This window comes from Erpetoichthys calabaricus, chromosome 2, assembly GCF_900747795.2.
Source record: "Erpetoichthys calabaricus chromosome 2, fErpCal1.3, whole genome shotgun sequence".
NCBI lineage: Eukaryota > Metazoa > Chordata > Cladistia > Polypteriformes > Polypteridae > Erpetoichthys > Erpetoichthys calabaricus.
In genome coordinates, this window is record NC_041395.2 from 114,265,538 (window position 1) to 114,278,430 (window position 12,893).

The 12,893-nt window shown below is 39.5% G+C and overlaps 1 protein-coding gene across 1 annotated transcript in view; it reads left to right on the forward strand.

The window, feature by feature from the left end:
* LOC114646274 (calsyntenin-2-like) overlaps positions 1-12,893 on the forward strand; it is a 791,236-nt gene that overhangs the window by 537,680 nt on the left and 240,663 nt on the right. The window contains exon 5 of the mRNA XM_028794392.2: positions 12,489-12,638. Coding sequence (XP_028650225.1) covers positions 12,489-12,638 — 150 coding nt within the window. The remainder of the gene's footprint in view (positions 1-12,488; positions 12,639-12,893) is intronic.

Consider the following 12,893-nt stretch of genomic DNA (forward strand, 5'->3'; position numbering starts at 1 on the left):
TATTGGCTAACTAAAAAGATTACAATATACAAGCTTTCGAGGCAACTAAGGTCCCTTTTTCAGCCAAGATGGCACATAGACTTATCTTACTCAACTGGAAGAATCCCAGCCCACTTGTTATAAGTCAGTGGGTAACTGATGTTCTATACTATTTGAAACTGAAAAAAATGTAATTCTCACTCAAAGGATCTGTTCAAAACTTTTTTAAAATATGGCAAGATCTAATCAATAATGTTTTAGAATAAGCTTCCATTTCGGGGAAAGAATACTCTTCCTCTCTTGCTGCTTTTAAAGAGTACCGTTGGTTATTGGCTCTTCTCTCTTTCTCTTGGGTGTGTTTGAATTTTGCTTTGATACGTTTGACTGGATTGAATGGAATTTTATCTCCTTCGAATTAGAATTAAAAAAAAAAGGAAGATCTTCCCAGGTGGAATGCCCGTCCACCTCCTTCTACACTTACACAGATCATTTCCAAAAATCCCTTTTCTATAGTATACAGTAATCCCTCACTATATCGCGCTTCAACTTTCGCGGCTTCACTCTATCGCAGATTTTATATGTAAGCATATTTAAATATATATCGCGGATTTTTCACTGGTTCGTGGGTTTCAGTGGACAATGGGTCTTTTAATTTCTGGTACATGCTTCCTCAGTTGGTTTGCCCAGCTGATTTCATACAAGGGACGCTATTGGCAGATGGCTGAGAAGCTACCCAACCAGAGCACGTATTACGTATTAAATAAAACTCCTCAAATATATTGTGAGCACGGGGGCTGTTCGCACCCCTAGAGGATATAGCCGCTCCTCAAAAAACGCTGAAAGACTATCTTCACATTACTCCCTTTCTTGCTAGGCTTACTTGTGGCTGCTTTGTCAAGCGATATGCTTCCCGCATGGTGCTTCGCATACTTAAAAGATCAAACAGTACATATTGATTTTTGATTGTTTGCTTTTCTCTCTCTCTCTCTTGCTCTGACATTCTCTACTCCTGACGGAGGGGGTGTGAGCAGGGGGGCTGTTCGCACCCCTAGAGGATACGGATGCTCGTCTAAAAATGCTGAAAGATTACCTTCACATTGCTCCCTTCCTTGCAGCTGCTTTGTCAAGCAACATGCTTCCCGCACGGTGCTTCGCATACTTAAAAGCTCGAAGGGCACGTATTGATTTTTGATTGTTTGCTTTTCTCTGTCTCTCTCACTCTCTCTGACATTCTCTGCTCCTGACGGAGGGGGTGTGAGCAGAGGCGCTGTTCGCACACTGGCCTAGAGGATACGGACGCTCCTCTAAAAAATCCTGAAAGACTACCTTCACATTGCTCCCTTCCTTGCAGCTGCTTTGTCCGGCAGTGCTTCGCATACTTAAAAACCCAAACAGCCCTACTGATTTTTGATTATTTGCTTTTTTCTCTCTCTCTCTGACATTCTCTGCTCCTGATGCGCACTCCTTTGAAGAGGAAGATATGTTTGCATTCTTTTAATTGTGAGACGGAACTGTCATCTCTGTCTTGTCATGGAGCACGTTTAAACTTTTGAAAAAGAGACAAATGTTTGTTTGTAGTGTTTGAATAACGTTCCTGTCTCTCTACAACCTCCTGTGTTTCTGTGCAAATCTGTGACCCAAGCATGACAATATGAAAATAACCATATAAACATTTGGTTTCTACTTCGCGGATTTTCACCTTTCGCGGGGGGTTCTGGAACGCAACTCCCGCGATCGAGGAGGGATTACTGTATTTCAAATAGGACATGGTTGTTTGTGAAAAGCGTCTGCAACTTTGTAAATGACTAAGAGACCATTCACTGTCATACTGGAGTTTTGAATTTTTTTTTAGAAGTTGCCAGGTTGCCACAATATATCTATAATTTATAAATTGTAACAACTACAACATGCGCCTGACAATTAAGTCCTCTGTTACATTATAAATACAAAGGTTGATAAGTAAACATCTTCATAATTTTGTGACAGAGGTGACTATAAGTAGGACACCAGGCTGGACATGATGTTTTAATGTCCATGTAAAAGAATGAGATAAGAACGATAAAAAAGGCTTAGGATTTCAATTCATGTAAAACTTATTTAATGGTAACATCATTGTCAGTCAGTAGCAAAGGGTGGCTCTTCCATGCTCATGTGCTGAGTTCTGGTATGGAAGTGGGATTGACAGAGTGAGGAGTGGTACATGGAGTAACACAGGGCTCATGGATCTTCTTCTACATCACTTATTTCCAGGCATTGGATGGAGCAGATAGACACATAAAACCCTTTGCATTTTCTTCAACCCCTTTTTGTAATTCTCTTTGATGAATCCCATTGGGCACATGTGAACACGCACATCCTTGACACATACCTGTGGACTTTTTAGTTTTTTTTCATTCAAATTAATTTATAGAATTAAGAAAAAAATTAATTAAACTTTACAAAAACATATACATAAATTCTAGATCTAACCTTTAAAAAGAATGTGTACATATGTGAGTAAATCATGCTTTATTCACGGACAATTTTATGTGAGTTCACAGAGGGGAATCCAAAATCATTTATATATTTCAGGACTTAATAGTGGCTTTTGTTGTTGTGCTTTAACTTGAGAAATAAACATGCTATTAATAAAACACATGCAAGTTTTATATGTCTGCCTTCTGGACATCCTGAATCAGTATTAAATTTAGGATGAATTCTGCTCTGCATTTTCATAATTAACTTGTTTACCTCATACACTGACAGGACATCTAGGAAAATAAATATCTTTTGTGCAAAGTTTCCATATGGTCCTTTTTAACAAAAGGGCACAATGTTGTTGCCTACATATTGTTGCTAGCATCTTTCCTTTAGTATATGATCCTGTTTGATCCTGTTCACAATCATGAGATGTCAGACCTATCCTAGAGACACTGGGTTCAAGGAAGGAACCAACTCTGGACGGGGCATCAGTCATCACGGAACACACTCACACAGATACCTGCTCTAACACTTATGGGTCACACTAACCTTCACATTTTGTTTTGTGGAAAGAAAGCTGGAGTACCAAGAGATAAACCCACACAAGCACAGGGAAACCCTCCACAAAATCTGGGCTGTGATTCAGCAGCTTCCAGGCAGTTTTCCTTAGCCACTGCGACAGACTACACATTAATACTTACACATAGTCCACAGCAGATCCTGCCGAGTGAGCTGGTCCTTGTTTTCTTGTTTTTGTCTCTCACTGTATCTCCATTTTTATATTAGTCAGTTCCACTGCCATCTTCCCTGGTCATCTGAAACACTGATGAAAATTTTAGAGAGTCGTTTTACGTGTGGCTAATATTCCAGGGGTGTTCTTTGACTGAGCTGAGAACACACACAATGTGAAGACTTTTAACCATCCCTTTAGATGTTCTTCTCAAACATGTCCTCCTTTCAATCTTCCAATAACTATATACAAGATTTATTGTGAACCTTGGTGTTTGTGTATTATAGCATTACATAAATAATGTTTCAACAGTTATTATTAGCTTATCATGGTGTATCTTGTCTTCTATTTTACAGTATGAGTTTAAAATTCTTTTATTTATTATTTTAGCAACAGTCTGAACTGGACCAGCCTAGTGTGCATGTGTGCAATAAATGAATGAATTGAATTTTATTGAGTTGATCTTATGTCTCATGCACTACCCTGATAAACTCATCTATCTATCTATCTATCTATCTATCTATCTATCTATCTATCTATCTATCTATCTATCTATCTATCTATCTATCTATCTATCTATCTATCTATCTATCTATCTATCTATCTATCTATCTATCTATCTGTCTATCTATCTATCTATCTATCTATGCTGTGAGGTTGTTGTTGGAGTCTTGTACTACAAATCTGTCAGCCCCGCAAGCTCTTCTGTTTTACTGTGTATTTTCAGTAGGAGTCCAAGTTGTCTCACTAATCCATGGGTATTAAAAGCCTGTAATGCGTATTTGGGCTTCTATGCTGGCATCAGGGGCCTCCTGTCATAAAGCAAGACAGCAGTGTCAAACTTACCTGTGTAATTCCATTTGTTTCACTTGCTCATTACAGCATAATCTTGTCTGCACACATATTTATACAGCTTGAAATCAGTCTTGCACGCTGCCTTTGATGTAGAACATTATGAAGGTTTTTGCTAAATTAAAATTCATCAGCTGATGAGGTGACAGCAATGTAAAGCCATTTTTTTGTGCAAATCAAAATCAGTCAGGCAGCAGAAGACTCGGCTACATCCTACTGTTAAGCATCCTACAGACACCTCAGATCTCCCGACATCTCATTTCCGAGTCAAAAAGAGTGTCAGCTTTGTTCCAATTTACCCTCTGAGTGATCTTAAGCTACCTCTCTGTAAAAGATACTTATGCAGCCAGAAAGGAGCTATTTATCTTCTTTGCTCAGTTGTCAGGCGTGGCATTAGATTTTATCCTGTGCCATAATTTATTTTACATTTTAATTTAGAAATTGCATACTGTGTTTGGCATATCTGGTGTGCGCAGCATTTTTAAATGGCTTAGTAAAAAAAATTGTGAGTAAAATTAATATAAGTCTTTTCTTTGCTGAAAATTTACCGTTATAAAAGAATATTTCAGACAGGTGAAATTTATCAAATGTTTGGGCCAAAGCTTGCTCTGCCTTGCCAATTCAGTTGAAAGTATATAGCAATTCTTCAGATATTAAATCTATCTTTTAAATCAATGAAATGATTGTTGTATAGATTCAACAATGGGACGGAACACTCCAGAATAGTTCCTTTAGCTCATCTAAAGTTGGACTGTTAAGGAGTTAGGACTTTTACAAAAGCACAAGAGCAGTATAGAGAAATATATCTTACACTTTTTCATAGTGGGTGTCATAATATAGAAAGAAAAAAAAGTAGAGAACTAAGAAAAAGGCAAGAGATCAACCTGATTCCCATTGTGACAATAGGGGGCGCTGTCACACCTCCAAACCCGCAGACAACACATCCAGACACCAGGTAAAAGTATCAGAAGTAATTTTAATTTCTTCAATACTGTGCACAAAGCACCTCCACCTCCACAATACACAAATAATCATCAATAATCAATACAATAAATCAATTCCTGCTCTCCACCCAGCAGCTCTGTTACACTTCTTCCCAACTCCGGCTCAGTCTGCTGGGTTTCCCACAGTCCTTTTTATAGTGCTTGACCCAGAAGTGCTTCTGTCCTTCAGTCCACGTGATTCCATAGCACTTCCGGATCAGATGAAAACTCTTCTTTTTCTTCAGCCCGGAAGTACTTCATATCTTCCGTCCCCGTGACTAGGGAGTACTTCCAGGCTATAAGGAAAATATAAATCCCTGTGCCTCCCTGCAGCGTCCCCTGGCGGCCCCCATGGTATCCAGCAAGGCTGTGAAGCCGAACTCCATTGTCCATGATGCCCTGCGGGAGGGAATTCGGGGCACCTCCATGTTGCAGGGAGGACTCCATCTAGTAGCCTGGGGGTGTTGGCCGGGATAAACTGCCAGCCATCTCTCACACCATATACTATCGTCAGGAGTGTAATCACTACTGTATAACTGTCTACATCAAGCCCTCAGTTGGACTGCGCTGTAGTACTGGTCACCATCTTTCTTGTTCTGGAAAGAGGAGGAGAGTGAGGCAGAGTGCTGTCATCACTAGACCGGGTTATCTTCATGGCTGGGAAGGTAGCAGAGAGATGTGTGACTTCCTGTGTCACATCAAACTCTCCCATTGGTCTAACCTTAACCTCAGCTCCTCTGAACAGCCCCACTCAGGACACAAATATCAGGATGTTCATCATCCAGGAAGCTATTATACACTTAGATACTGCATAGAACATTGCAAATTTACAGTAGTCATTTTAACACATAGCATGCCAGTCTAAAAACAGCTCACAGAAGAGTATTGCTTCCTCAATATTGTATAATCAGCATTGAAGTAAGACTGTAATACTCGCTTATGTTGGCATCTTAGAGAGGTGACATGTTTCTTGTTGATTAGCAAATGCAAGTTATAATTTCACCATACTCTGTATATGTATATGTATATGTATTAACCACTATCTTTCACTTCAAATTTGAAATGAAGGATGCTGATATTCACAGCTCTGATTCAGTTAAGATTTCAGATATTTATGATAGCAGTGCAATATGTGAGGTCATGCACATTATTACAGTGAGTTTCACTTTTAATGTACTGTAACTAAAATGCCATAAACGCTTCTTATGTTAAATGTGAAGGAGAAGTGTAACACAATATTCAAACACTATTTTGTTTATCACTAATACTATTAGGCATATCTCTGATGCAACCAGATTAGAACAGACAAAAATCCTCAAAATTAGCAAATATCAGCACATAGTCAGTAACATCTATACATAGACCCTGTGGCGGACAGCCGGGTCCCATGCCCAGCAGGGACACCCCTGCTGCTTATGTTCCAGGGGAGCAGCCATGGACAGCTCAGTACCTCCCCCGGGTCGCTTGGTGGCAGCCTCCCTGGCAAAACAGTGATTCCCCAACCTCCCGCAGGGCTCCATGAGAGATGGAGTCCTCCACAGCCTGGTTGGGGCCCGGGGTGGCTGCTAGGGGGGCTGTCTGGTTTCAACAGCCTGGCTGGACGAATCTTCGGCCCCACCCAGAAGTGCAATTAGGACCAGGTGGTCAAGCACCTGGAGCACTTCCGGGTGGGCTATAAAAAGGGTCAGCCACCACCACTCGAGGAGCCAGGGTCGGGAGGAGGAGGAATACGCTTGCGGAGGAGTGGTGGTAAAAGAAAGGTTGTTGCTGTGTTGGACTTGTGCTTTGTGAGACTGTGTTGGGGCTGGAGGTATTACGGGGAAGACGTGCCCTCTAGCTGAAGAAAAATAAAAGTCTATTGTTTTCATACGGGCCTCTGTCTCTATCTGTGTCGGCTCAGGCGCCTATATAGCGCCTTGTTACAACCCCTAGACCAATATCAGTACTGCACCTCAACAAAATTAAAACTCGAGTGTCAGATTCAAGAGAGAGGATGTTGGTGTTGAGTGGAACGTCAGAAAGACCTCAGTTTTCAACTGGAGGTACTTAATGTCTGAAGAAGCCTCTTGTTAGACATGGGGATCTGGTGAGCACTCGTAGGAGTGGATGCTCTACATTTAGATGACTTATTGTTCTGCCAGTTGTCCCCTTTCTTCAGGCATTAGCACACGGTGCTAATTTACACTTGATGGTTTGATTGATTTTTCCATTATAAAGCTGAGTTTGATGTTTGAGTGTCCTATCTGCTTAGTGAATGCATTTTAGCTGTGGGATTTGGGAATTGGGTTATTCATGTGGACATGATTATTGCATGAAGGTGTGTATTTATGACAAAGGTAAATGGGGAAAATGGCACCTGAGTTTTAATATTGTTGAGGTGTAGTTCTGATATTGGTCTATGGGTCAAAGTATTGATTTTACTGATTATGCTTTAATGTTTGCTCATTTTGATAATTTTCATCTACCCTAATCTGGTCACATTAGAGATATACATAATAGAAGGCGGAGTGGTGGTTCTGAGGCTAGGGATCTGCACTGGTAATCGGAAGGTTGCTGGTTCGGATCCCGTAAGATGCCAAAAGGGACTCTGCTCTGTTGGCCCCTTGAGCAAGGCCATTAACCTGCAAATTCTAAGTGCTTTGAGTAGTGAGAAAAGCACTATATAAATGCAAATAATTATTATTATTATAGTGTTAGTGATACAAATAATAGTAGCTGAATATAGTGTCACACTCCTCCTTTATGGTTATGGTTTACTTCTGAGTAAGTGGGTATATTTTGATTTTCTTGAGAGTATATTTAAAGTTGTTATAGTAAATACATATTATGTTAAAGGATAGGTTTGATATTTTTCACATCAAAGTTATTTCTTCACAAACATGCTATATATGCATTTGCAACACAAAATTTTGTTGTAAAGGTAAATATAAATAAAAAAAAATCTTGCTGGCACTGGCTGTTTACATTGAAGGCTATGGAGCACAGAGGAGGAGTTTAAAAACTTACCAAACACCTCCTTTTTTAAGCCAAGACAGCTGACAAGTATTGATCCACATCTTGAAATTACACACATATTGTAAAGTAGTTTATAAATGTCATTGTTGAACATAAAAGCACCAATATTATGAGATTCAGCCATTTTAAGCAAAAACCAGCCATTCATGATAGCTTAGCACATAATCTTCCTGCACAACAACCTTTCACTTATCAAGGAGGTGGTTTCCTCTCAAAAGTCCAAATCACAGTAAAATTTTGGTGCCATATGCTTGGTTTTGTTTTGATTTACTCCCATATTTATAGGAGAATTCTCACAAGTGAATAGAAAGTGTATCTTTACTGCAAGAAAAAATAGTACCAGGAATATCCAATAAAATTATTTTTTCCAGATCCTTTTTGGTGTCATAAACATGCTATGGAAATGCAAAAAGTATGGATCAATACTTGAATTGATCTATTTGGCAGGTAAGCTTTTCCTCCATGCCTCCAACCTCCAATGTAAAACACCAATGCAGGCAAGATATTTTTTTACATTTATAGAAAGCAATTATCTTTATAACAAAATTTTGAGAGGCAAATGTATAATTACAGGCAGTTATCGACTTACGAGCTATGCGTCTTACAATCATTCGACTTACGACCGCTACTGTGTTTCACAGGCAAACAACAGTTTTCACCACGCTAGTTCTGTATTTGTCTCAATCTCAGTTTATTACCTGCAGTAGTTTCATCCTCATTCTGTTACATTTATTTTAAAACTAGTGCACTAGGAAAAAAAAGGCAATTGATCTTGACACTGCTTGATCAAGTAGTATGAGGGAGGAAAAAAAGCAAATGCAATCGCATGTGACTTTAAGTTATCCCATTGTAACCACGTACACGCTGCACTGCTGTTCTCTATCTTTGATTCCTCTGAAGCTTCTGTATTGTGACTCACAATATGCCACTTCGTGCGAACCTCCATGAAGGGGTATTGAAACCATACTGAACTCCTTTATCTGTTAATGTTTACTATTAACAAGCTTATATGTTACACAGAAAACATATGAGTGCTCAAACTCTGCCAGTACAACTCCTCGCTCATCTCACAGTTAACACAGTGAATAATGGGAGAGTTTCACACTGATGACGTAACATAACACACACAAAAAAAGAATTTGTAAAGCTGTTAAAGTTGTCACTCATGCAAGCAGCAGTAACAACAAAAACAAAATAGTAAAAAAATATTTACAAATAATAAATGTCTGTCTTAACATCCAGATAGACTAACGACCAGTCCATTGAAAACCGAATGTGCTCATAAGTCGGCAACTACCTTTACCATGTTTGTGAAGAAATAAGTTTATTATTTAAGGGCAATTTGTTAAGTACTTGGTTATGATATACTCACATTACACTATGTGTACACTGCATTAAATGTCCAGAACATTTCAGTGACAGATGATGTGTCATAACCACCACAATGCTGTCAGATCAGAGAGAGGCCTCCCTCTGCTCCCAATGTCTGGCCCTGCCCGTGAAGCATTAGTCTTGTGAAGGTGGAGTGTTTTCCTAGTGCTTTTAACCTCTTTCTAGTTTTCTTGGTTTTTACCTTTGTTTAGTGATTTAAATTCCTACGCATGTTCTAGAAAGTTGATTCTGTTCATCTGGATATACTGTAGTTCTTTTCCAGGGAGATACGTTACACCACTCATCCAAGTGACTTCCTCAGTCTCAGTTGACTGCAGGTTTCTCCAACCTTATAAACAGTACCTTTGCATAGTGACCAAAACTAGCACCATTGACTAACAATGGGCCGTGTGATCAATGATATGCAAATTGTCCATGCAATTTTACTATTCACAGAGAGTTGGGGAATGGCTGCAATCACAGCCTTGTAAGATGCTGAAAGATGTACCCTTAGGCCCCATCCTCGGTTCAGAGATGGTCGTTCCTTTTTCACGTAAATGGTCCCCTTGACTCCTCACTCAAAGCAGCGTTCCTTCCTGTCCAGGATGTGCACATCATCATCACTGAAAGATTGACCACTGTCCTGTAGGTGTAAATAGACTGCGGAGTCCTGTTCTTGATCACACGGCCCATTGTTAGTCAGAGGTGCTAGTTTCGGTCATTATGCAAAGGTGCTGTTTATAAGGTAGGAGAAACCTGCAGTCAACTGAGACTGAGGAAGTCACTTGGATGAGTGATGTAACGTATCTCTCTGGAAAAGAACTATGTTTCAGAAGAACTGAATCAACTTTCTAGAATTTCCTTACCTGGATTATTGAGCATGCATCGAGACATTGCTATGCATGTATTTTGATCGCCGTTTTGTGTATGAGCCCTAGCCTGTTTAGTCTGCTCTCTTGAATAACAGAGAATAAAATATCATGTTGTCTCTTATCTGCTTTTCATCTTCAACCCCAGCTCTGTCAGAGTATCATATCTCCTGTTTACCCATGAGTCTTGGCTTTCACAATGTGGACATTCACACCATTTGTGCACAGCTTAGATTATAAAGCACAAGGTTACTGGTTCAATCTCAGCAATGGTGCACTGTATGACCCAGAGAAAAACACTGAACCAGCCTGTGTTTCAAGTGTCTTCAAGCAATAAAGTGTCAGTGGAATAAATAAATAAATAAACATGTCCTTTTCTTCAATAGAATTTTGTAACAATTCATGCAATCTGGTTTCCTTATTGATTGCAAATGAATTACCAACAGAATTGTTACACATTTAATAATAGTGTTTGGTAATCAATCAATACATTGGTTTGCTATAGTGATTTACTTCTTCACCTCTCATCCTGTTTTTTGCATTTTGCATGGTCATAATTACATTATGTCAGTTCAATTTCTACCTCTGGCTCATTTTATGACCCTGTGCAAGCCTCTTAATCTGCTTGTGTTCTAATGAAATAAATGCATGTAAACAATTACATTTGTATGATGCCTTGAATAAAAACATCACCCAAATATAGAGGAGTTGACGTCATGTTTGAGAAGTTAGGTGAACTGTACTAGGATGCTTGTTTCATCAGTGACCAGCTGTGACCAAAATTTGGCTAATATTCTTATACATAATTTACACTAGAAGTGCCTTTGATTCTCTAATGTGCTGCTTACTTATGTATCTGTGAAGATAAACTATTAAGCTGTATACTAGTGCATGCTCTCCAGTCCCTGAGATCAACAATCTCCACAGATCACATTCACCAAGCACCTGATGTTTGGTACCCTGTTAATGGATTAGTGCGACATGTTTTGTTTGAATATCCCTGTTCTTTGCTCTTCAGCTCAATCTTCTTCATGTCTTTGTTCCCTTTGTAACCAATGACATTTTTTTCCTCTTTGCTTCAGCAGCAACTAAATCAATGGCTGCTGCAAACATTTATTGCTGGTTCATCCATAGGCTGCTGATGTGATTCTAAGTGAATGGATCAAGGGTAGCATACTGCTAACAAGCAGACTGTTTTGCAGACATGGGTTCATTTGAGCTGTGGCTTTGAAAGCCTCTTGTCATAAACGATTATTGTCTCCTTTGAGCCCAGAAGTAAAATTTTTATTGAAAAGTCATGCGGTTGGTATTGTATTATTTGCTTTAGGAATAGAAAGGGTCACTTGAGGTCCTCTCATTTTTCAGAAAGTTGGGGTGGCTTGTTTTTCTATAGTGATAATTAAAGGGGGCTACACTCCACTTATTTTTATTGTATTTTAGAAGCCACAATCCAAGTGAGGGTGACACCATCAGTTATGAATTTTCTAAGGTTGGCCACTGTCTGCTCTGCTCCCTAGTAGTAATTATGAGTTTGAGAATGTCTACATTTTTTTTGTAGTCATTCAATGGTGATAGCTTATAGGGTCATTCTGCATCAACCTTGGAAGAACTGACAGGAGGAAGGACATTCTCTCTTATTTTTTTATTAACACCAACAGACTATCTGTTATGTTTTCCCTGAAAAGTGACTGCCAGTCAAGAGTGTACATTAAGTCAGGGACACCTCAGAGCCACTCTGTGATGGTCACCTAGAGTATCACCAAGTAACACTGTTGGGCTAATGTAAAGTCACATTTTCCTTAGATATTCTATTGTGGCCGCAATTGCTGACTAATCCTGCCAGTGGTAGAAGGGGATTTCTCAGAATCATCTTGTGAGTAACTCTTAGAACACTGAATGTGTGCAGTGAGACATAATACGTAAGACTGTGTAGTGCCTGAAGACTTCTGAAATCCTAGTTATAGCACATTTTCATAAATCACCTTCTGACTATGTTCACGCTATAAAGACTGCTTGATGGAAGTGATAAGATCAGAAAACAAACAGATTACATTTTTATTGTATTACATTATTATTTAGCAGATGGTGCTTGCAGTAATGCATCTTTTACTCAATTATTTCTCAATACTGGTGTTTGCAAATTAAATTAAATGTCCCCTGCAATGAATAGTTGGCTGCTTTTGGCCTGCACCCTGAAAATAACAACTGAACTCTGCCTTCGTTTTTCAGGTAACATCAGAAACACAGAGAAATTGAGCTACGATAAGGAGCAGCAGTACCAGATCATGGTAACCGCCTATGACTGTGGTCAGAAGAGAGCCACCGTCGACGTGCCGGTACGCATTGAGCTCAAGCCCGTTTGTAAGCCAGGTTGGCAAGGTAAGGGAGACGTGTGTTCAGTTCTCATTTTGCTTTTAATCTTCTTGGCTTCCATGGTCTAGAATGTGAAGTGCTCAAGTTTAATCAATTAACCTCCTTTATTTGCTCTGAGACTGCAGTAGTAGAGTACAAGTGCACTTCTGGGAGATAATTGCCAAGATGTGCGGAAAAGGTAATAATCACCAGCAGATGAAAGGTTTCATGGCGGAGACCCTAAATCTGCCTTCTGCAGGCCTACGTGTTTATCTGTTGGAC